The 24,851-nt window shown below is 39.3% G+C and overlaps 3 protein-coding genes across 3 annotated transcripts; all 3 read right to left on the reverse strand.

The window, feature by feature from the left end:
* Positions 1 to 2,984: 2,984 nt before the first annotated feature.
* Positions 2,985 to 4,067, reverse strand: LOC141648731 (secreted RxLR effector protein 161-like). Its single transcript, XM_074457450.1, has 2 exons — positions 3,590 to 4,067; positions 2,985 to 3,049 (listed from the first exon to the last, which is right to left on the reverse strand). The coding sequence occupies exons 1-2, from the start codon at positions 4,065 to 4,067 to the stop codon at positions 2,985 to 2,987; spliced, it is 543 nt and encodes a 180-aa protein (XP_074313551.1).
* A 4,605-nt stretch (positions 4,068 to 8,672) lies between these two features.
* On the reverse strand, positions 8,673 to 10,252 carry LOC141645947 (ribosome-inactivating protein saporin-7-like). Its single transcript, XM_074454087.1, has 2 exons — positions 10,176 to 10,252; positions 8,673 to 9,724 (listed from the first exon to the last, which is right to left on the reverse strand). Exon 2 carries the CDS (start codon positions 9,679 to 9,681, stop codon positions 8,827 to 8,829), a length of 855 nt encoding a protein of 284 aa, XP_074310188.1. The 5' UTR covers positions 9,682 to 9,724; positions 10,176 to 10,252; the 3' UTR covers positions 8,673 to 8,826.
* Positions 10,253 to 11,193: 941 nt separating this feature from the next.
* Positions 11,194 to 13,569, reverse strand: LOC141645948 (uncharacterized). Its single transcript, XM_074454088.1, has 5 exons — positions 13,454 to 13,569; positions 13,007 to 13,383; positions 12,465 to 12,543; positions 11,976 to 12,356; positions 11,194 to 11,879 (listed from the first exon to the last, which is right to left on the reverse strand). The coding sequence occupies exons 2-5, from the start codon at positions 13,309 to 13,311 to the stop codon at positions 11,463 to 11,465; spliced, it is 1,182 nt and encodes a 393-aa protein (XP_074310189.1). The 5' UTR covers positions 13,312 to 13,383; positions 13,454 to 13,569; the 3' UTR covers positions 11,194 to 11,462.
* Between the last annotated feature and the right edge of the window lie 11,282 nt (positions 13,570 to 24,851).

The raw sequence follows: 24,851 nt of genomic DNA on the forward strand, positions 1-24,851 counted from the left end.
TGATAAGTGACCTGAACCCGATCCGATATGAGTCACTCCTAATATTGACCCAATTAAATTGATGACCCGACAATTATCAACCTTAATATTGATCAACATAAAATGATGTAGTGTTTAGTTTGATATATTTGACTTAATAATGAAGATTCTAAACCAAATAATGATTAAAAACTAAACTTAATGGTCAAAAGTTGAAATAATGCGATAAAGTAACTAGACCTGATAATGATCCGACTGCAATGCGACCCGACCCAATACATCTTTTGACCCACGACGACCCGACCCAAACCTGACTCGACCTACCAGGGAAGGCTGACCTGATATGACCCGACCGACTTGACCAGACCCAAATCCAACTTGATTGACCCGATTACCACCTTTAGGGTTGGGCACAGGTCCAAAATCGGACCGGACCGAAACTGGTTTGGACCGGAACCGGAATCGACAAAAATCATTGACCAGAACCGGACCGGATTATAAAAATTCAAGCCCGGGACCGGACTTGAAAAGTTCCGGTCCAAGATCGAACAAGACGGTTGGACCGGAATTTGTCATTACTCATTACATGCCCACTTTTTCAAATTCCGGTCCATTGAATCGAATCGAACCGGATTAAAAATATAAGTTTAAGAAAAAAAAATGCAAAAAACAATAATTTCGGACATTCAGGTCTAAACAGGTCCGGACCGAAAAATACCGGTCCCGGACCAAACTAGACCAGAAACCAGAATGTTAGAAAATGGTGGGTCGGAGACCGCATAATTTTTAATACCAGTTCCGTTCTATTTTTCCGGTCCGGACCGGATTATGCTCACCCTTAACGACCTTTACAAGGGACAAAAGTTTTGATATTTTCTAGGCAACTTATCATATGATATGATATGTATTGATGATCAAACATGGTATTTATACAAATACAAACAAAGCTAATTGAAAACCTAAATTACAACAAAACAAACTACAGAGATTACAACGATTTTAAGAAAATGCAAATAAACTAGAAATAAGAAAAGATGAAAATTCTAGAATATACAAGGTACTGTCGTACTGATATATAGTAACAAATCTATGATGGATCATTAACTAGTTTAATTTCCCGTGAAAAATTACGGGACTTCTATACCTTTTCTTTAATGGTTATTTATTTTTTTTCCTGTTGAATCATCTATTTATTATTCTAAGTGATATTTTTTTTGTTCGACATTTATATGATACTTTCTTAGTTTACAACTTTATTAAAATGATGATATTATAAAAATATTAGGTAGTATTAATCATAATTGTAAGTTTAGAGATAATTAATTATATTTAATAATTAAAATATTTTTCACTCATTGTTTTAACCGTTTAATCAAATGGGAAAAAAATTAAATGAAATATGTATAATAGATAAAATCACATAGATATACATGAAACATCTCACTTTAAAAGATTAAAATAAAAAACATGCCCCCTTCTTAACCAACTTCGTCAAAAATATAAGAGGATACGAAGTACTATACTTACACTAAACTTGCCTTGCTTAGTCAATACATGTATAATTTATTATTGTATATAATACAATCCCAACAAATTGAATACACATTATCAATTTTGAATACATTAAAAATTTCACCAAAACATGATTCTATCAATAGAAACTACAAAACTAAGATTATAATTTGAAATAGTAGTATTTGATAATCGACAATCTCAAATGTCATCATCAACATTCGACAATGCTAAGAACGAAATTCTTCTATTTTCTTCTATTCTTCCTCTAATCTTTTGAACATAAAGTTTTGAAAAAAACAAACAAATGAAAATGGAGAGTAAAGCATAAAAGGATAACCTTCTCGATGATTTTTTTAATTTTTTGCTAGGAATATGTTAGAGTTCTTATCAATTGATCTCCTTTTATACATAGAATTTGTTGAATTTTCAAAATTATAAAATATGAAAAGTTTTGCATTAAAGAGGGATAAATATTGTAATTATGGAGTGGAGTAACAATAAAGAGATGAAAAATTTATTGAATTTTCATAATTATAGAATATAGAAAGGTTTGCACTAAAGAGGGATAAATATTGTGATTATGGGGTGGAGTAACAATGTGGAGATGAATGTTTACATAAGATTGATGATTACTGCTTTGCCTTTTCGGGTTCTATTTTAATATTTTTTTACAAAAAAATTAATCTACCATGTAATTTTATTCCGGCGCGTGTCGTTTAGTTAGTTGCTCAATCTAGCATTTTTATGTTATTGTATATATGACTCTTCATTTGGCCAAAGCTTTAACTTCACCCGTTATTTTACTTGGACATTGCGTTTAATGTTTGGGAAAGGAAATAATTATTGGTAAATAGCTAGACAATTGAAGAGTTAGGGGCTTGAGACAAAAAAAAATGTTATTGTATATATGACTCTTCAATTGATGAATGTTTAAAAAGTAAAATTCATTATGATGTCTTAATTAAGTATTAATTGTAGGATTAAACGAAATGCTAAAATCAACTTATTTCTAGGAGATCTTAAGACCGCCACTTGTCACAATATGGTACTCAAGCTAGACTTTTTATGTTATTATAGATATTAGAGTAGTAAATTAATAATTACTTCCTTTTATATACCGCTTTTCTAAAATAACTCCCTTATGAAAACTTTTTAATAATAGATTAATAATTTACTCCCATAAAATATTCTCAGGTTAAAAATTGCACCCATTTGAACAATTTGGTGACATATTCCGTCAATTTTTGAATTTTCTGATTTAAAACCTAATTTTATGATGAAAATACCCTTCCCTATGTTCATCTTCTTCATTTCATTCACATCCCTTCACTCCCTTACTTCCTCCAATCCTCCATAACCATCCACCACCAATATGCTACCACTACCACACCAACACCATCGCCGGCGGTGGGTAACTTCAAAATCTTCGTCATTTTCAATTTCAATTGAGTAAATTTTCACTTAATCTCAAACTCTATTAATCTCCATCATTAACCCACAATTAACCACTTATTCCACCATTCAACCCACGAAGCCTTCATTCCACTGTCAAAACCTGTGAAGTTTTGACAGAGGAGAAGATTTGGTAAAAGATTAATATCATTAGGTTGATCTTATAAAATGAATCCAGCGTACAATATATACAACTAATGAGATCATACTTCTTAACTTATCTCCTAACAATTAGGCAACTAATTATATATTTACCTAATACAAATATTAGCATATATTTACATGATAAGTATAATATCAAGGATATACCTTGATATTATTCTCTATACCCCCCCCTCAAGTTGGAGCACTTGGTAAACCGAGTCCCAACTTGAAGTTTAAATGATCAAAAGTTTTGCCTCCTAAAGCTTTGGTGAAGAGGTCGGCGATTTGTTCCTTGCTTCGAATATGAGCGGTCGCAATTGTATTTGAAACCAAATGTTGATGTACAAAGTGATAGTCTATTTCTATGTGCTTAGTTCGATCATAGAACACCGGGTTTTTGACTATGTGCAAAGCCGCTTGGTTGTCACAAAACAAACTCATTGGTTTTGTAGGGAAAACGCCTAATGACGCCAAAAAGATTTGAGCCAGAGCAGCTCACTCGTTGCCGCGCCCATAGCCCTGTATTCTGCTTCCGCCGTAGACTTAGCAACCGTTACTTGCTTCTTTGCTCTCCAAGAGATTGGCGAGCCTTCTATCGAAACAAAATACCCACTCAACGACCTTATCGTCATAGGACAACTAGCATAGTCCAAATCGCAATATCCCCTTAGATGCAAATCTGAATCCCTCTTAAGGAGAATTCCCATGCTTGGACTTCTTTTAATATAGCGCACAACTCTTACTGCAGCTTCCCAATGTTCTTTCCTCGGCTCATTAACAAATTGAGATAGAATGTGAACCGCGTAAACTAGGTTAGGCCGTGTAATTGTCAAGTAAACCAACCTGCCTACTAGTCGACGATACTTCATTACATCTTTCAAGATGTATCCCTTTGCTAACCCCAAATTATGCCGTGGCTGCATTGGAGTATAAACTGTTTTTGCTCCCTTTATTCCTGCTTCTTCAATAATATTCATCGCGTATTTACGCTGATTCAAAAATAATCCATTCGGCCCTTGAGCTACTTCTATTCCTAAGAAGTACTCTTGTCGATTTTCAATAATAGTCCTTCTTTCAAGCTGGCTCGTACCTTTCACGCGCACTACGACCCATTCTTTCCTCATCAACTCCCATGTTTCCACCGTCTTTCTCAGACCCAGAGTCGTTTTTCTGGTTACTAGAACTCGTTCTCGGTATGTCATCAGGTTCTCCTGTTCTGATTGGTGGTGCCTCGGATTCATTTGGTGTCTCGGGTTCATTAGTTGGGTCAACATTTCGATTCTCATTATTACCCAACCCAGCATCAGCCTGTGTCTCTAAATTGTCACTCCCTCTCACAACATGGGGGAGGGTCAAAATCAACAACATCTTTCATATCCAAATACATAAACTGATCATTCAAATATTTTCTGGACACATTTGATTCCCCATGTTGTGATTCATTATTGGCATTGATGGCAAGATATGGATAAACATTTTCATAAATGTAACATCCCGTGACACAAAAACTCGTCTTTACTTTAAATCGTATACCTTCCACCCTTTTTTGCTATGCAGATATCCAATGAAGGCACATCGCTTACCACGTTCTCCGAATTTATCTCTCGATTTATCTTTGTTATGAACATAACATAAACAACCCAAGACTCTCAAATTATCAAATTGTGGTTTCTTCCGATAAATAATTCCATATGGAATTTTTCCATCTAGCAAAGGTGTAGGTGTGCGATCGTCGCTGTCATTATGCATCCCCCCCAAAATTGTAAGGATAATCCACCTTGAAATCGTAAAGCCCTTGCCTTTTAAAGTATGTGACAGTATTTCCTTTCCACACGACCATTTTATTGGGGCGTATCTACATTTCTAGTCTGAAATAAAATGCCATTTTCTTCGTAGTAACGTTGCATCGGTCCAGCTAACAACTCCGTTCCATTATCACTTTGAATTACTTTAACATTTTTTTCAAACTGGGTTTTGACCATTTGACAAAAGGTTCTCAATAAATCACCAGCCTCGCTTTTGTCCTTCATGAGGTACACCCAAACTCCCCTACTATGGTCGTCAACTATCGTTAAAAAATAATGTGCTCGGGTCAAACTTGCTACCCGATATTTGCCCCAAATGCCGTAATGTATAAGGCCAAACAAATTGTCACATCTTTTATTATTAAGCTTAAAAGGGGTACGGGATTGTTTTACTATAGAGCAAGAATCACAAACAATATCCAAATTCTAACTCAAACGTTGTCCAACTAAATCAGAAAAAATAGGAAAAATACTCTTCGAGGGATGGCCGAGCCTCTTATGCGATAATCGACTTTCCTTGGAAACCGTGACTTATCCCACTGAAACATATTTATCCTGTTGATAGTAGTATACCCCTTTGTGATGCTCACCTCGTCCAATCGGCGTCCTCGTAGTCCGTCTCTGTATATCACAATGTTCAGGGTAAAAGGTTACTATACAATCACTTTCAGAAATTAATTGTTGAACAGAAATGAGATCGCAAGTTAGTGATGGGACAAACAAAACATCCTTTAAAATAAAATTCGTGCTCAGTTTCACTGTTCCATGAACACGAGCAGCAACTTTTCTTCCATCCGGCAGACTCACTGATGATGAGTCCTCTTCCACGCGTATTCGAGCATATCTCGTCTTCCCGTCATATGGTGAGATGCTCTGCTGTCAATTATCCATTCAGAATTTATAGTTAATTTCATACCTTATAATTTTTCATTTCCTTCTGGACTACTATTCAACAATATGCGCAGTCTTTCAATTTCGTCACTCGTGAAAGGCACATTCTGTTTTCCTGCTTCGCCTGTGCTGCTGCTGGAATTCGAAACAGCCGCGTTTGCCTGGTGATTGCTTCTGCCTCGGCCTGCACAACGGCTCCCTTTTCTTCCTCTGCCTCTCTCACGAGCTTTCACTTCCTCGTATCCATGCTTGTCATAGCAGTTTTCTTCAGTATGGTAATATTTTCCGCAATGACCATACAGTGGTGGTGGTGGGCATTCATATTCTGCTTCATCAACCTTGAAGTATGCACCTTTTCCTCATCATGTCCAAAAGCTTTTGACTGCCATAGCCGCTTCATTTTTCTCTTCCTTTTCTTTGGTGACAGCAACATGGCGTTCCTCTCTCAGAATGAGGGCATAAACACGATTTAACTCGGAAATAGGATCTTCCATTAATAGATTGCTCCGTATATTTCCATACAATTTCAAATCTAAACCCATGAGGAACTGATGCACTTTTTCTTCCTCTTTCTCCTTGGCTATAAATGTCGCTGCTCCACATGTGCAAGTTTTCGCCTTGCTATAATTCCCTAATTCGTCCCATATTGTTTTCATTCTCGTGTAATATTCAACAACTGAATCTCTCCCCTGTTTGCATTCATTCAATTCTTGTTTTAATTGATGAACGCGCGGAGCATTCCCCGCCGAGTACCTATCCTGCAACTCCTCCCATATTATTGCAACTGGTTGGGAGAATGCTATACTCGGGTGCTGTTTCGGATCAATAACATTCCTAACCCATGCCTTGATCATAGCTTGACACTGCCTCCACGCAACTTGCTCCAACGTTTCTTCATCACCATCGCCTTCTGGCTTCTTGATTCTCCCTTCAATGATCGCCAATTTGTTTTTCTCATCTAAACCATTTTTAACAGCATTCGCCCACATGTCGTAATTATGCCATTAAAAATTATTTGCATAACATTTAGATTGGGACTATCCGAAGGATGGAGATATAAGGGTGATGTTATGGGAATGGTCTTTGGACCGCTTCCTCCGATATTTAGTTTCTCGCCTGTACCAACCATGATGAATTTCGTATGATGTGATTAAAAAAAAATTGGAGAAACGATCTTTGGATCGATCTTTGTGGCTCACGATACCATGTGAAGTTTTGACAGAGAAGAATTGGTAAAAGATTAATATCATTAGGTTGATCTTATGAAATGAATCCAACATACAATATATACAATTAATGAGATCATATTTCCTAACTTATCTCCTAACAATTAGGCAACTAATTATATATTTACCTAATACAAATATTAGCATATATTTACATGATAAGTATAATATCAAGGATATACCTTGATATTATTCTCTATAAAACCGAACCTTGACATGCCGCTTCAATGCGATGGAACCACCACCTACTCCTCCGTTCGCATCCACCAGCTAGGCAGCCACCCGACTCCGACATGAGCAGCTCCTTCACCTTCAATTCAACACCCCATCACTTATGTACTGTAACGGTGTCAAACTCGAGCACAAAGCAGCCCAGATTCGTGCTCAACATGAGCCATCCCCATCCAATCAAGCTTCATCCGGCGTATCAGAGGCGGGCCTGGCGGAAATTGACTTCAGCCGGTGGAAATGAACCACGGCCGGTGTATTGTGTCATTTGTGTGTATGCGTTGTTGAGGCAAGAAGAGGGGCGTGGGAAATGGTGCTGCTGCTCGAAATTAGAGGCTGGCATGATGGTGCGGAGCCGCGGAGGTGATGATGATTAAAGGAGTAGGTGTGGGTACCACGGTAGCAGCAGCGTGGTTGAGGCAAGACGAAGGTCCGACTTCGAGTTCACAATTAAAAGTCCAGAATACGTTTTACAAATGGGGGAAGAAGACAGGGGCAAAACGGTCTTAAAAAAAGATTTTTCACCTGAAAGTGGAAATGGGTGCAATTTTTGACCTGAGTAAATTATTAAAAAATTTTCATAAGAGAGTAAATATTTTTAAAAAGTGATATATAAATGGGAGTAATTATTAATTTAATTTACTGTTAATATTATTAACATTCTCTCGCAAATTGGATAATTCGTGGATTAGTTCAATCTTGGAAATGAGAAAATGAAATCGAGCGTCAGCAGGAGGCTTTGTTAAACCATCAGCTAGATGCTCACGGCATGAGACATGAGCTACACGAACAGAACTTTTTTGAACATGTTCACGAACAAAATGAAACGCAATAGCTAAATGCTTTATAAGAGAGTGAAAAGTCGGGTTAGCCGAATAATTCATTGCACCCAAATTGTCACAATAAACTTTAGGAGAGATCTGAAGAGGAAACTGAATTTCAGTAAGAAGTGAATGAAGCCATAATAGCTCCGTCGTAGTGTCCCCAATTGCATGAAATTCAGCCTCAGTAGATGAAGGTGCAAGCCCCCTTTTGCTTCCTTGAGGACCACGAAATGGGAGTCCGGCCAAGAAAGACAATATAGTAAGACATGGAAACATAATCATCTTTGTCACAAACCGATTGACAATAAAAGCAATGTTAGGATGAGTAATGGACAGATATTATTGCGAGCTACCAACGATGGCACGATAGTCACTTGAGTTGGAAATAGACGACCCAGTACCGAGAGTAAGGGAAGGCTAAGTGGCGAGGGCAGTAGTTGGAAATAACGCTTATGATGTGTATCATCAAACCAAGCATACTATGAACAAATTTCCTTTCGGTGACCGACGTTGAGATAGTTGTGTAATTTTGAGATGTTACATTGTGATTTATGGACATCATATTGCACCTCGTCTGGTTCGTCATACTTTACTTACGATGAGGTCGATTTTGCAGGGCTATGTGAGTTCATTATTCATTAATTCATTTTTCAACTGTGCAGAACCTACAGCTCGCAAATCACACACCATTAATTACATTCGTTATTCGTTATTCATTATTCATTAATTCATTATTCAACTGGAAGCCTTCATTAAGTTTCATTAAATTTGAGCATCATTATCCTCAGAAGACGACTCTGACACCGCATTTCCGAGATGCTTCAGTAGTCCCATATCAAGTTCTGTCGCTTTGCTCACTGTCCAACTGGTCTTTACCTCTGGAGACTTCAACACAAGCGCAGGCGTAAACACTCCATTCTTAGAACCTTTAATTGCTGCCGAAATCCTGTCCCAGTTCCTCTCCAATATAAGAACCTTATCATCAGGATTAAACCCATTCGGAAAATTACTCAGTACCATCTTCTCAATATACCTAAATCGCGCTGCCTCAGAAATCATTTGAATAGCAACCATCATAAACTTAGCTTCAGCTTGCACCTGACGCGCCTTCCCATTGACCGCTCCAAGATAAGTAACAAGTTTGCCGATACCTAACCCGACTTTCTTCCTATCCATTTTGGCTGCTTTTTCAAGCGATGCATAATTTTCTTGGTACTCTGTTATCTTTTGCTGATTTGCAGCACCCTTTGCCTCCGGAAAAAGTTTGTCTAATTGAGCCGAAGTAATTTGACCATTGAAGAAATAAGCCCTGTTTACGTTTTTATCGTTCTTAGCCAGTAACGCAACGACATACAAGTCGCTGCGTTTAAGGGCAAGGGACACAGTTCCTGTAGCAACTTTGAGGTCAATCCTAAGATATGTGGCAGTGGGTGCTCCTATTACGGGTATACCACCGTAATTGAGTTTGGGATGCTTCACGTCGTTTCGGATACTGGTAAGACAAGTTGAGTATTTAGCTTGGGTGGGATTAGCGAGGTCCAGTGCGATTGCATTTGCTATCAAAGCCGATGATTGAAGAATCGTACATGTTATTGCGACGATTAGCCAAGCCTTCATACTGGTCAGATATGTTGGCAAATTATATTCGTAATTGTCCGATCTAGTTGTCCATGATACGAGTATAAGTTAAGATCATTTCTTCGGTCTAACTTAGTCTGAAATATACATTAACCCAAATCCAATCTAGAATAGTTATTATTATTGTTATAACCTATATGAAATACGGTTACTAAAAACTCGACTCATAGTATATGATATATAGAGTCAAACACCAGATATAGTCAGGTTAGATGTCATGCGACCGTCGAAATCCATATTTTTTTTAAGGTGATATGAAATTTTATATCAGTCTTCAATATTAATCATGCAGATATATAGAGTCAAACACCAAGATCATGAAGACTAAATGTACTTGGGACGGATGGCACTTTCGATACTCATGGTAGTACGATGTCGTTCGCTGATTTCTAATTTCGTTTACAACCTAATAAACAAATCAACTACGATTTTATTTAAAATAACATGCAATTAAATCAAAGATATGAACGTACCTAGTAACTCCGGTTAATTGTAGTAGGGAACTTCAATAAGATTTATTTAAGAGAAGACGAATATTTGTAATTTGTGCATGGAAGTCTTATAAAAGTGGGCTATTTATAATGGTTAAAAGTTTCCGATAAGTGGGCCCATTCATCTGTTTCGATTCCAAATGAACTAGACGGGTACACCTAACTTACGTATCCCGGCGTCGCTCGTGCCATGTCACTCAAATACTCATATCGTTGAATAAATTTGTCATTTTTTTCATTACTAAAAACAACAAATTTTCTTGCATTTTTGAATAAAATTGTCACTTTCATTCCTAAAAATAACAAATTTTCTTGCATTAATGTACTACTCTCCTTGTCAATGAAGTGTTATTCAACACTTCTATTGATCTTGACACTGCATTTGGTGATAATTCAATGCATACACCGTTATTAATCTAGTACTGATGTCACTAGAAAGTATAAACGGCTAAACGTTTTTTTTTTTTTTTTTTTTTTTTTTTTTTTTTTTTAAATTAGTGAACAAATATTTAGATGTTGTTTAATTTAAAAAAATATAACATGTACACGGTGGCGAACACAGGAATTTGGGGGCAAAGGGAGCACAATTTTTTTTTCCCGATAAATTATTTCATCATGAATTTTCTCCCCTAAATAATGTAAAAAAATCGGAAAATTTGTTATAAACTATAAGTTTTTTGATAAATAATTTTTTTAATTTGAATTTTTCTTTAAAGTATTCTAAGTTTCAAATAAATATACAACTAGTTTGAAAGCTCATAACCTTATATGATTAATAGACTTAATTATTTAAAAATAAAGATATAAATATATATACATTATTAATAGACTTAAGTATTCTAAGTTTCAAATAAATATACAACTAGATATATGTATAATTTAACAACTACTACAGTACATAGTGTGTTAAACACTTAAACGGGATGCAAATAAAGTCTCGCACCATATGTATAAATAAATAAATACTGGAGTCATCCAATAAACTCTTGGTTTTTATTTCTTGGTGCAAACCAATAAAATCTTGGTAAAATCAAGTGAAATGAGGTGTTGGTATTTGGATACCGAAACATGAGGGAAAGAGAGTAGAGGGGGAATGGGGGAAGAGAAAGGAAGGGGAGTGGAAAACAAATCTCTCTAAATTTCTCCCCCTCCATTTCCCTTCACCCTTATTCGCTATCTGGGATTATAAATCCCCTTATTTTTTCCTCCAAATCCCTTCATAGCTCCATCCAAACAAGACCTTAATTTATTTAAGAAAATGGCGTCAAATTAAATAGGAGAAAATCTCAAGCACCTCCTGAGTGCGCAAGAAATGAAACTCCAGCTTCTGTTAGTAGCAAACGAGGCACCTGATGATGGTTGCCTGGGCCAATACCGTCTAATAGCAATGACACCTGATGGTTGTTGTGGTTGTGGTGGTTTTGGAAAAGAAGTCGCGCTATTCCTATTCGGCTTACGTTGTGACTGAATACCAACACCACAGTTGAAGGCCTCTGCATTAGGAATTTGAAAAACACGACTAGATTGTCCTCCCAATGACGACCACAAGCTTTCAGGGCTCATTGGATAACATACTTCTTCATACCCTTTCACATCTTTCGCATCAATATCCTCATTCTTGAGACAAAAGCCCAAGTCTTTAAGCAAATTAGAAACATCCAATGCCACCTCAGAGTTTTCTACATCCTTCAAATGTATGAAAAAAAATGTCATTAGAATTTAGATATACCAAACTTATCGATAAATAAATCAATAATAATTCGATCATCAAAAACAAACAACCATTAATTTAGGGGATAAACGATAATCCTGAATGGCTGCGCGTGCTCTTTTTAATATTTCCAGCATCGACAATGCAAACAACAAACATCCTTTCTTCCACCTGACCTGCTGCTGTCCACCAGATTCCGCAGTACAACAAACTAACTTGGATTCCTTGTTAGCTAACATCTGCAGTTCACTCAAGATATATTTTACAATAAATGAACTTCCTATTTCGTCACCATTATTATGTCCAGGTGAAACTAACATATCCCAGGACATCATGAGCAAAGCAGAAAGCTCAACCAATTTTCCTTCTTGTATTAACTGACAACTTATTTTTTGGACCACTGATATATCAGATTTAGATGCTAGTTTTTCAATTGCCTGCAATGGTCCCATCTGTGAGGAAATTAAAGGAACAACAAACCAAAGTAAGTAAGATTAATACCCCGATAGCATTATTCGAAGCGATTAAACTTGCATAGTTGCATAATATAATGTACTCACCATCTCTGGCAGGCAAAATATATAAATCAGCTTAAAAATTGATTTAGTAGGCACCCAATCACTGACATAAGGATGGAGTCTGCAGTCATAGAGCACAAAAACAGTTTATCACCAAGGCCTTGTTTGTAATACTCCACTGAACTGAAGATGTTATTCGGGTGGAGTACCTCCTTGAAAAGGTCCATTTATTGGCTTAAAATCTGACTAATGCTTAAAGGGTTTGAAAGTACTACTCATATCAACAAAGTGCACTTTCTTTTATGGTCATCCATGCAAAAGAACTCCACAATTAAGCGTGCTTAGCTGGGAGTAGTCTTAATATGGGTGACCTTCTGGGAAAGTTCCCGGGATGCGCATGAGTGATGAGAAAATGTGCTATAAAGGACTCGTGTTGATCTGTGGGCCATGTACACAACCTGATGAGCTATCATAAGTAACCGCTTCCGACCCAGTTTGGGCCGGGGTGTTACATTGATGTAATATACTTTAGCGTAAAGGGAAGAAAAGCATAAACATATGAGAAGGCAGATAAGAGAAATAACCGTAAGGTGTTGAGTGCAAGCTCAAGCGGATACATTCTATAGTAAGGTGAGCGACTATCCTTGCATTGAACGTCTGTCTGTGCTCCATTAAGCAAAAACAGATCAATTAGGCCAGGAGACATACTTGTAGCAGCAATGTGCAAGGGATACAATCCATCTTCCAGTGCACTATTCACTTCGATTCTTATGTCAGATCGGCCTTCCAACAGCATTGTAGCACAATCCACAGATTTATGATAACAAACGGATCTTAGCAATTCTAAAGCGGAAAAATCTATGTTTTTGAGCATATATTCCCTTTTCATTCGGTTTGCCACAAGATTGACTAAATTGTTCGAATCCTCAACACATATTGATTTGTCATGCTGGCCTTATTCCTGTTAACATTATTATTATTATCAGTTGTAAACGCAGTCATAACTTGTTGACTATAAGTAAGAATCTTACCTTTAGATTTAAGAGTCCTTGTACATCATTCATTGCACCGTCGGGTATTTTGCCAATTCTATGCTGCCTTCCGGAAAGAATTGGAAATACTTTTTTGTAATCCTCAAAATGCTCAGGCAAATACCTATAAAAATATACTAGTATAATTTATGTAGAGTTATGTATGATGCATTCTGTGAAGATCTCAAGTACTTGAAAAGCACAAAATGTCAAACATGTAAGAGAGATCGGACCCAAAATCATTCATGTATTTCGGGGAAAATCCTGCACCCTCCAATATATCTAATATTTCCTGCCAACTCCAATCATCCTTTAAACAAAAAACAGCAATGCATTAATTACAAAACTTCCGATACAACCAACTGAACTGAGATTGTGGAAGTTTGCTTGATCTAATTTTAAGTATACCTTGGGGAGGCAAACATAATCAAAGAAACGGAGGCCAATTTTATCAAAAACCTCAAACCAGGTCAATGTCCGTTGCAAAAACAACCTCTTGCGTGTGAGGAATTGAGGAGTAGCAGAGGACAATGCAGATGTTACATCATGGAAATGAAGCAATGCTATCTCCTCTAATAGTTGTTTCCTTAGTTGGACGCGTAAAGGCTTCACCTTTTCAGGAACAACAAGTAACAATGCGGCAACCTCTTCAAACGATCCTTCCATGGCGTACTTGATCAATTCTTGTTGGAATTCTTTCGTACGATGCGCAAGAATTCTCACCGTCTCCAATTTGCTTCTCTATTGAAATCACCGCCGCATAAGATAGATAATTAAACAAAACAAGCTTTAATTTTGAGATGATAACAACGGTTAATAAAGGCGACTGACATTTCCCCAACGACAATATTCCAAAAGAACCGTCGGCATTGACATGGCAGGATCCTTAATATCGGGATCGTGCAGAATCCTGAAAAGCAATTCAATTAATATAGTTAAAATTAAATTCTATTGAATTGCAATAGATTATTATAGGGTAGATAAATAGTAGGTAGGTACAATGCGGCAAGAGCATGATTGAGTGGCAATAGATAGTTAGAATCCCTGAGGTTAGAATCCCTGAGCATGATTGAGTGGCAATAGATAGTTAGAATCCCGGACCGAAATGATCAATTAAAAGGTTAACACAACGATGAGCTCCGTAATCACAGGCTAGTTCCATTAATTCGATGGGAGGACGCATTTCCCCAATGATCTCCTTGGCTTCGCCATCGTCATCGAGTAGAACGGTTAGACAATTGACAGAGTCGTATTCAAATAATTCGTGCAACAACAAATTCTCCCATTTATAACCCGTCTTGAAACTACTATCATCCTTGTAGCATTCCATACAAATGATTAATAATTCCGTATCATCATTCACAGCAACAACTGATACGTGCCTAATGTATAGTCTTTTTGGTCTATTTCAGCACGTATTTCTATGCATTTCTATACTATTGTTATGGTATTTTGCCCCGAATTGGCTACTTTGGTGTATTTTGTCCTTTTTGTAGGAATGATCGCGAAAGTAGCGGAACCATGCTCTTTTCCGTCCTTTTTGCATGCATTTAGAGGAGACGGGATTGTCCCAGAGTGAGATGTTGCACTTGGAAGTGTCGTTGCACGCGTTACGAGGCATTTTGGTGAAGACGTGAGCTGAATTGAAGACCCAGGTGGTCTATCGAGCTGTCAAGTGGTCTATCGAGCTGTCAAGTGGTCTATCGAATGGCCCCTAAGCTTCCCAGGACTCGATCGAGCTATTCCTTACTCGATCGAGTAAGATGCACATGATCCAGGCCTCGATCGAGTGACCTGTTGGTCGATCGAGGGCCTTCTGTTGAGACGTTGGTCGATCGAGTGGTTTTGCCTGCTCGATCGAGAGGATTTTGACTCCGTGGGCTTAATTAGTCCATGTTTTATTTCCGCATAAACACTTAGGGGTTTTGGCTATTTAACCTATGTTTTACTAGGTTATTAGCATTCACCTTTTTACTTAATCACTTTTACTATTCCTTTACTAGTTTCCTTACTATCATTCATATTAGAAAACCTACTGTTACTCTTACGTTGCTTTCGCTTTGGGATTATTTCACTCGGATTTCGTTGTTCTTTACGCCGGATTGCTTAGATTGTAATCTCTTCCTTCTCTTAATAATAATTAACCTTTCTTGTTGCCTTTAATTATTGTTTATGCATTTGTTCTTCCTTGCCCTAATTTCTGTCATCGCATTTTATTATTATTTCGTTATGTCTTCTGCTGGAATTTTATGTGCTGTTAGATTAGTTATGAATATGAGTAGCTAAACCTCTTCATGTTGGGATTAGGGGATCTGCGGTAGAATAATGACGACGTAGTGAATGAATTAGACGAATTGACTAAGAGACCATGTCACTGTAGCAATATAACTGTAATCACCGACCTAGTTGAGTGCACGCTTCTATGTCACCCATTAAACTGGCTACAATTAATCCTGGATCGAAAGATTGGACTAAATAGGCCTGCTATAAACAGTAGACTACCCTAATGAGGACGAAAGTTAAGTTAGTGGTATTTTAGGGTGGGAAGTGGACCGAAAGGACCTTCTAATATCCGTCTCACATTAGTTCGTCTGAGTCATTTTACTGCTAAGTTGTTGTACTACCGTAGTGAACCGAATTCCCGACATGTTCCTCTCTTATTGATAGTTTTAAATCGTTTTATTGCCTTTACTGTTCTCTGCTTTATTTCTCTTCCTTTTACTCCGTAGTTTAGAACCAAAAATTCAATCAAACCCAATTGTTACCATAGGATTAGAAATAGATAGCTGTAGTTGCATTCCTCCCTGTGGATTCGATACTCGACTGCCTCTACTACATTTTTAGTTGAGACCGTTAGGTTTTATTTTTGACAGGTACGCGACAGACGTGTCAAATTTTGGCGCCGTTGCCGGGGAGGTGGCGCATATTTGTTGCTTAATTTAAGTTTGTCTTTTTGTCTCGAGGAATTTATTCCTTGGGACTATCTCATTTTCTGCAAAGTTTTGACCAGTTTTGCAGATAAGCCGTTGTTTTGAAGTTGTTTGCCAAAATGCCTACGATTACAGAGCATACAGAGCCATGTGGAAGATGCGGTGAAGAAGGACATGACCTTTACGAATGCACGGCAGGTGTAGAGCGTGCCCTTGCATATAAGAAGTTCAAGCAGGGAGTTCCTTTCTCCCAGTTATATGAGGAGATAAAGAGCGTTTCCACTCCTTCCACGCCAATATCACAGCCGGGCTCTCCTTCTTCAAGAGAAGCAATTGCCGAACTGAAATCCATCATGTTGCAATCGGATACTGTTATATCGGAATTGAGAGAGCAAGTCGCGCAGTTAACACTCGCGGCAGACCAAGCCAAGACTCCTCCAAATTGCGATTCCGTCAGTGGGATGAATTTCCAAAGTGACCTTATTCACGAAGAAAACGAGGTGTTGACAGCTGATGATGACTCAGATGACGATTTAGATGAGTTTCTGCAGGAAATGCTTGCTGCGTGTGCAGTAACTACTCGATCGAGCAATACATCCACTCGATCGAGCAGTTATAACCACCCAGTCACTCGATCGAGTGACAATGACGGTCGATCGAGAAGTGCAGGGCTCCAAGTTGGTCGATCGAGTGAACATGCTGAGGAAGACACTCGATCGAGTGTCAAGATAGGTCGATCGAATGAAATTGAGGAAGAAACTGGTCGATCGACCAGTAAAAGTGTTCGATCCAGTTCTGTAAGTGGCGGGAATCCTAATTTATTATCTAATACCGCCACCGTGTCATCTCCCCCTGTTGTGGAGACGTCACGAATTGATAAGGGCAAAGAAAAGATTGCGGGACCACTCATCGCTACCAGGGTACCCTTCCCGAGTCGTCTGAAGGACGCAAGGATCGAGCAACAGTACGGTAAGTTCGTGGACATCGTGAAGAACCTTCAGGTAATCTGTCCCTTTTTTTCGAACTTGTTACTCAAGTTCCCACTTACGCTAAGTTTATGAAGGATATTGTGACGCGTAAGAGGAATTTGAGCGAATTTGAGACAATTTCATTTATGGAAGAGTCTAGTAACCTACTGTTAAATAAGGCCCCTCCAAAAATGAAAGACCCGGGCAGCTTTTCTATTACCTGTGTCATAGGTGATTTGATTATTGATAAGGCCCTTTGCGACTTAGGTGCCAGTGTTAGTGTCATGCCCCTTCCTGTCTGCAAGAAGTTGAAACTGAGTCACTTCAAAGTGACTAACATTACCCTACAGATGGCCGATAGATCTGTTAGGAGACCTTTAGGTGTCTTGGAGGATGTGCCCGTGAAAATAGGCAAGCTTTACATCCCGGTAGATTTCATTGTTTTGGATATAGCTGAGGACACCCGGACCCAGATCATTTTAGGAAGACCGTTCCTTTGTACAACTGGGGCCGTTATTGATGTCAGACAAGGGCGTCTGACCCTTGCAGTAGGAGATGACGCTGTCACATTCAGTTTGCCCACTACTTTAGCCCACCCAATGATAGAGGACACCTGTTATTCGGTCGATATCATTGATGAGTCTATTTATGACTTCTGGTCGGGTTCTTTTATGAAGGACCCACTAGAAGCTCTCATGCTTTTTGACGAGTGTACAGATAGCCCAGAAGACGATGACGCTGCGTTGGATTTGCTTGTCGATGATTTGGATGAGCATGAGGGAGAGCAAGTGGAACAAATGATCAGCACTCTTTGCTCCATTGAGGTAAAGGTACCGGAACGTAAGCCTCTCCCATCTCATCTTAAATATGCTTTTCTTGACGATACGAGCGAGCAAAGATCCGGTCATTGTTAGTGCCAAGCTTAGTGATGATCGGTGACTTCTTTGTTAGTCGTACTTAAGAAAAACAGGAAGGCAATGGGCTATTCACTGGATGATATCACGGGGATTAGTCCCGATATTTGTATGCACAGGATAGAGCTGGAGGAGGATCACAAACCTTGCAGGCAGGGTCAGCGTCGGCTGAACTAGAAGATGCAGGATGTTGTGATGGCTGAGGTAATGAAGCTGCTGGATGCAGGTATCATCTATTCGGTAGGTAATTCTAGATGGGTAAGCCCAGTACAGGTAGTCCCGAAGAAAGGAGGGACAACTGTAGTTAAGAATGAGAAAAATGAATTAATACCTACCCGAGTAGTGACTGGTTGGCGGATGTGCATAGACTACAGACAGCTGAATGCCGCCACCAAGAAGGATCACTTTCCCCTTCCTTTTATTGATCAAATGGTAGAAAGGTTAGCTTCACATAAATTTTTCTGCTATTTAGATGGGTATTCAGGGTTCTTTCAGATCCCTATCCACCCAGACGATCAGGCCAAGACTACATTTACCTGTCCTAAGGGTGTTTTTGCATATCGCAGAATGCCTTTTGGTTTGTGCAATGCCCCTGCCACCTTCCAAAGGTGTATGATGGGGATATTTTCAGAGTATATTGAGTCTATCATGGAAGTGTTTATGGATGACTTTAGTGTATATGGAAGTGATTTTTCTAACTGTCTGTCTAACCTTGAGAAAGTGTTGCAGCGCTGTATTGAGGTTAATCTTGTGCTGAACTGGGAGAAGTGTCACTTTATGGTCAACGAGGGAGTTGTCTTAGGGCACCTAGTCTCTGATAGGGGAATAGAAGTCGACAAGGCAAAGGTGGAAGTGATTCAGCAATTACCACCTCCTGTTAATGTAAAGGGGGTGAGGAGCTTCCTTGGTCACGCTGGCTTTTATCGCCGGTTTATCAAGGATTTCTCAAAAATTGCTAAACCACTCACACAGCTGTTGCTTAAAGATGCCCCTTTTGTGTTTACTGACGCTTGTCTTTCTGCTTTTAACAGGTTAAAGCAGGCCTTAGTCTCCGCGCCGATCATACAGCCTCCCAACTGGGACTTTCCGTTCGAGATCATGTGCGACGCGAGTGACTATGCACTAGGAGCGGTGCTAGGCCAGAGGAAAGACAAAGCCTTGAATGCTATTTACTATGCGAGCCGAACTCTGGATGAGGCTCAAGTGAAGTACACTACCACTGAGAAGGAGTTGTTAGCTGTAGTTTATGCCTTAGAGAAGTTTCGTACTTATTTAGTTGGGTCGAAGTCACTTGTTTTTACCGACCATGCGGCTTTGAGGCACCTCCTTGCTAAGAAGGAGGCTAAACCGCGATTCTTGAGATGGATACTCCTTCTTCGGGAGTTTGACCTGCAGATTAAGGATAAGAAAGGAGCTGAGAACGTTGTAGCCGATCACTTGTCGCGATCGATGCGATAAGAAGGGGAAGATTCTCTCCCTATTGATGATTCTTTTCCCGACGATTCTTTAATTCTTTGTTATATCGTCTATTGTTGACCAGGAACCTTGGTATGCAGATATAGCTAACCGTTGTCGGTGGCAAGTCGCCGCCCGACCTTTCTTCTCTGCAGAAGAAGCGCTTTCTCTATAACGCTAAGCAAGATTTCCGGGATGATCCTTACTTGTTTAAGGAATGTGCAGACGGTCTTCTGAGACGGTGTATTCCACCATGTGGGAGACCAAAATAGTCCTGGAAGGCTGTCACTCCTCTTCTTATGGTGGTCACCACGGTCCATCGCGCACCGTGGCCAAGGTACGATCTGGTTTTTTCTTGGCCTTCTTTGTTTCCGACGCCAAATCTTTTGTTTGACTTGTGATGCATGCCAACGATCGGGAATATTTCGAAGAGACATGAGATGCCACAAAACGGCATCCTAGAGGTTGAGGTTTTCGATGTCTGGGGCATTGATTTCCAAGGACCGTTCCCGTCCAGTAAAGGTAACAGGTACATTTTAGTAGCTGTAGACTATGTGTCAAAATGGGTTGAGGCAATTGCTTCACCTCATTGTGACGGTAAGACCGTGATAAAAATGTTCAAAAAGATCATATTCCCCCGCTTTGGTGTCCCTGTGGTCGTCATTAGTGATGGGGGATGCATTTTAAGGAAAAGAAACTCACTTCCATACTGTCTAGAGTTGGTGTCCAACACCGGCGTGGTTTGGGGTATCATCCCCAAACTAGTGGACAGGTTGAGGTCTCTAATCGTGAGTTGAAAGAGATCTTGTCTAAAGTAGTTTCTAAATCACGGAAAGACTGGAGTCTTAAGCTAGATGACACGTTATGGGCTTATAGAACTGCCTTTAAGACACCAATTGGTGCATCACCTTATAGGTTAGTTTATGGGAAATCGTGTCACTTACCTGTTGAGCTGGAATGTAAGGCCTGGTGGGCAATTCGTGAGCTTAATTATGATCCTAAATTGTGCGGTCAGAATCGTCTTTTGCAGCTAGATGAATTGGAAGAATTTAGGCTCAATGCCTATGACAGTTCGCGCATCTACAAGGAAAAGACGAAGAGATGGCATGACAAGAGAATCCTACCTCGGGAGTTTCATGTGGGGCAGAAGGTGTTGCTGTTTAATGCCCGGTTAAGACTGTTTCCTGGCAAGCTGAAATCCAGGTGGAGTGGTCCATACACAGTGACAGCTGTGACCAAATTTGGATCCGTGGAGCTTGAAGATTCCGAGGGTCATAGATTCAAGGTGAATGGCCAATATGTGAAGCACTACCATGAGGCGAGTGAAGCGGACAACCGCGTTGAAGTCTTGCGCTTCGACGAGCTCGATGCGCCAGTTACTTGATACCAGAAAGGTCGTGCGGGACCTATTAAACCAGCGCTCTCCGGGAGGCAGCCCGGACAGTTTTATTTTGTACTTTGTTGAACTTTCTGTTTTTCTTTAGCTTTGCATTAAACATTAGACGCTGCATATGAACAATTTTTGTGCCTTCCTCGCTTTTAGGCGTCCCTTGCAGGTTAAAGGACTCGATCGAAGGACTTTGGTGCTCGATCGAGCACTTTCTGACGCGGCTGCTACTCGATCGAGGGGTGATGTCCTCGATCGACCAGATCCCTACCCGTGCCTACTCGATCGAGTGATGCTGTGCTCGATCGAGTCCACTCATGCTGTGAAGCATTCGATCGAGCTGTTCCAGGTGCTCGATCGAAGGGTATTGACCTTCAGCCGCTGTTTTGCGTCTCCAAAGCCACTGTTTGACTTTCTTTGACCTCCCATGATCATGGTCGGTTTGGGGAGGCCCCGCTATATGACGTTTTGTAAGTCTTCCAACTCTACTTCTCCTTTTCCTTTCAGTTTGCATTTCTTTCCCTATTTTTGGTACAATGAGGGCATTGTACGGTTTGGTTTGGGGAGGTATGCATCCATATCTGTGTCTGCATGTTTCTTGCATTTTTGCTTGCACGTTTATTTATTCCCGCATGCATTGTCGTTTTAATTAATTCTAAAATCATATAAAAATCATAAAATCCAAAAATTTTCGAAATTTTCATGTTTAAATTGAGTCGGAACGTTTGAACATTGACGCTACATTGAATCCTTATTTTGAGCCTTGCATTTTCTTGACACTTAGCTGGCGTGTTTATGTGCATAATCTACGAGTTTTTATTTCTCTCTTATCTGAACGAATAGACTTGATTCTTTATGTCGGCAAGCTACATTACACTCTGAGGTTAGAGCTTATTAAACTGGTGACATTCATGACCAGTTTCATTAGGATGTGAGTAGTACTCTCTTTAAGACATGTAACATCAATTTGCATAAGCATGAGTCTAGTCTTCTTAATACCTGTATGCATTCGGTCTGTGGATGGTGACACGTGTTAGGAGAGGCAGTTCCCCTTGTTTCATTCTACCCATGAGCCTCACATAGCCAAATTGCCTTTTTGTCCTATCAACTACTTTCTATAATATTTCCTACCCTAGCTAAGCTAGTAACGAGTAGTTCTTGGAATGTGTTATTGCAATATGGTTATTTCATCTGATTTCAGAAGTTGGCGGAAGAATTAAGGGGAAAGAGAAAAAAAAATGTGTTGAATTGAAAAAAAATGGAACGAAAAAGAAAGAAAAGAAAGCGAAAAAAAAAAAGACAGAGAAAAATTCAAAAGAAAAGAAAAGAAAAAATGAGAATTGTGCATTGTTCCACACTCCCATGCCTTATTTATATCCTATGGGGAGTTGACGATTTTTGGTACTCTGTGAAGTTTAGTGCATAGTTTTGCACCGTTTCATCTTGTTGTAATGAGTACGAAGTTGGGATGCAGTCTATATTTGGATTCGTTGTTGCTAGCCTAGCTATTAACCCCACATATCCAAATTCATTTTTGCCCCTTCCTACCCATTACCTCACTAACCCAAATGTAAGTCCTCGGCACGTGTCTTGGTCATTAGTATGGTTGGAATGCTTATGTACGGTTGTAGAGACTTTATTCATGTTAACTGCATGCATGTTCTTATAGGTCGAGTTAGGTGAGTGTCTTGCTTCTTCCTATCTTTCACATATATACTCACCCTGTACCTGTTTTTGAGTGATGAGCGACCCGTGAGAGTCCGACATCTTTGAATCTTGCAAGGTCGACGGTTCAGTAAGCTTGAAATATTAATTTAACTCGGTTGCACTTTTCGGCTGCCACTTTGTCATTTTGTTGCATTAAATTGGTTCTGATGGATGATTTGTAGCTGATGCGTTAGTCCCGTTCTATTGATCACCCTTAGTTGCATTCATATTTGCTTGGGGACAAGCAAAGGTTTGGTTTGGGGAGATTTGATGCGTGTCTTTTATATAAGGTTTTCACCTCATTTTTACACGCATTTCTGTGCTTTTTATGTAGCATCTGGCTACAAATACCCCCGAATACTCTACTTTGGTCCGTTTATTGTAATTTGCAGGAATTGACCGATGAGAAGCCAAATCGAGCCTTAATTGTTCCAATTGTATGCATTCATGGGAAATAAGGAGCCGGAGCGTAGGAATCTTACATTTGGAGGACATATGAGCTGAGCCAAGGAAGGAATTCAAGTCCTGGTGCGCTTATATAGCTCGATCGAGTGCTTTGTTGCTCGATCGAATGCTTTACATACTCAAGACTGGTCGATCGACCAGCTGAAGGAGTCGATCGAGTAGGTCCAGCGAGCAGTGCTCGATCGAGAGGTTGCTCTAGCTCGATCGAGGGACTTGGTGTTCGATCGAGTAGTCTCTCTACTCGATCGAGAGGATTTCGTATGTTTTTGGTTCATTTCCGCCTAATCTTTTATGGGCTTTTGTAATCAGTCCATAGATTAGGTTTAAGATGTTTTTACAGTATAAGACTGAGGAGAACATGACGTTCCTCCCATCTCCTTTACTACGTACATTTCTACTGTTACTTTTGTCACAGTTCTTCGGATCTTGTTCACTACTTCGCTACTCGAATTCGGTATTATCAATCTATTTATTCCTTAATCGTTTTTATTGCTTAAATTCCTTTCCTTTCTTTTCTTCTACTTGTTCAATCAATTAGTTCATTCACCATGTTTAGTTTGAATTGTTTGGTTATCGTAATTGTTAATCTGATAGTTATGAGTAGCTAATTCCCTATGCTAAGACTATAGGGGATCCATGATTTGAAGGGAGAGTAATCGAATTATTGGGTTAATGCTAGTATCGTCCATGTTGTTAAAATGCTACATATAATTGTAATTGCCTAATTGAGTCGACGCAATTAGACCCTTATTCTTAGTGGACCTTGACCTGGACCGAAAGGTTGGAAGGGGGAGACTAGTAGCGAGCAATAGAGTATTGCAGCGAGGACGAAAGTTAAACTGTTTACACTTTAGGGTGAATTAAGGACCGAAAGGTGACGTTCGCTACCCCTTGGATCGTATTGCATTGACTGGGACCTAGATTACTCGACCGGACGATTGTGGTGAACCGCTTGTCTTAGCTGTTCTCTTTTATCTGTTAAACCCTCTTCCTTTATTTCTCTTTCCCTCAGTCTCTTAGTTTAGAACCCACATTTTACAACCCCCAATTTTGGTTACTTAGACGAACCTAGTTCTAGCAGACAAATTCCTACCTCTCTGTGGATTCGACCCGACTTCCCTAGCTATATTAGTTAGTTGGCCAGTTGGTTATTTTTTTGACAGTGCGCGACAGTACCGTGTCAAATTTTGCAAAATTTGACACGTCCGTCGCGCACTGTCAAAAATAAAACCTAACGGTCTCAACTAAAAATGTAGTAGAGGCAATCGAGTATCGAATCCACAGGGAGGAATGCAACTACTGACTATCTATTTCTAATCCTATGGTAACAATTGGGTTTGATTGAATTTTTGGTTCTAAACTACGGAGTAAAAGGAAGAGAAATAAAGCAGAGAACAGTAAAGGCAATAAAACGATTTAAAACTATCAATAAGAGAGGAACATGTCGGGAATTCGGTTCACTACGGTAGTACAACAACTTAGCAAGAAATGACTCAGGACGATTTAACTAATGTGAGACGGATATTAGAAGGTCCTTTCGGTCCACTTCCCACCCTAAAATACCACTAACTT

Source organism: Silene latifolia, chromosome 3 (assembly GCF_048544455.1).
Source record: "Silene latifolia isolate original U9 population chromosome 3, ASM4854445v1, whole genome shotgun sequence".
Classification (NCBI taxonomy): Eukaryota; Viridiplantae; Streptophyta; class Magnoliopsida; order Caryophyllales; family Caryophyllaceae; genus Silene; species Silene latifolia.

Coding starts and splice junctions, on each gene's coding strand:
- LOC141645948 (XM_074454088.1), bottom strand. CDS start 13,311: ATGAAAAGGGAATATATGCTCAAAAACATAGATTTTTCCGCTTTAGAA. Junction 12,357..12,464: donor TATTTTGCCTGCCAGAGATG/GTGAGTACATTA, acceptor ATTTCCTCACAG/ATGGGACCATTGCAGGCAAT. Junction 11,880..11,975: donor GTTTATCCCCTAAATTAATG/GTTGTTTGTTTT, acceptor ATACATTTGAAG/GATGTAGAAAACTCTGAGGT.
- LOC141648731 (XM_074457450.1), bottom strand. CDS start 4,067: ATGAATATTATTGAAGAAGCAGGAATAAAGGGAGCAAAAACAGTTTAT. Junction 3,050..3,589: donor GGCTATGGGCGCGGCAACGA/GTGAGCTGCTCT, acceptor AAAACTTCACAG/GTTTTGACAGTGGAATGAAG.
- LOC141645947 (XM_074454087.1), bottom strand. CDS start 9,681: ATGAAGGCTTGGCTAATCGTCGCAATAACATGTACGATTCTTCAATCA.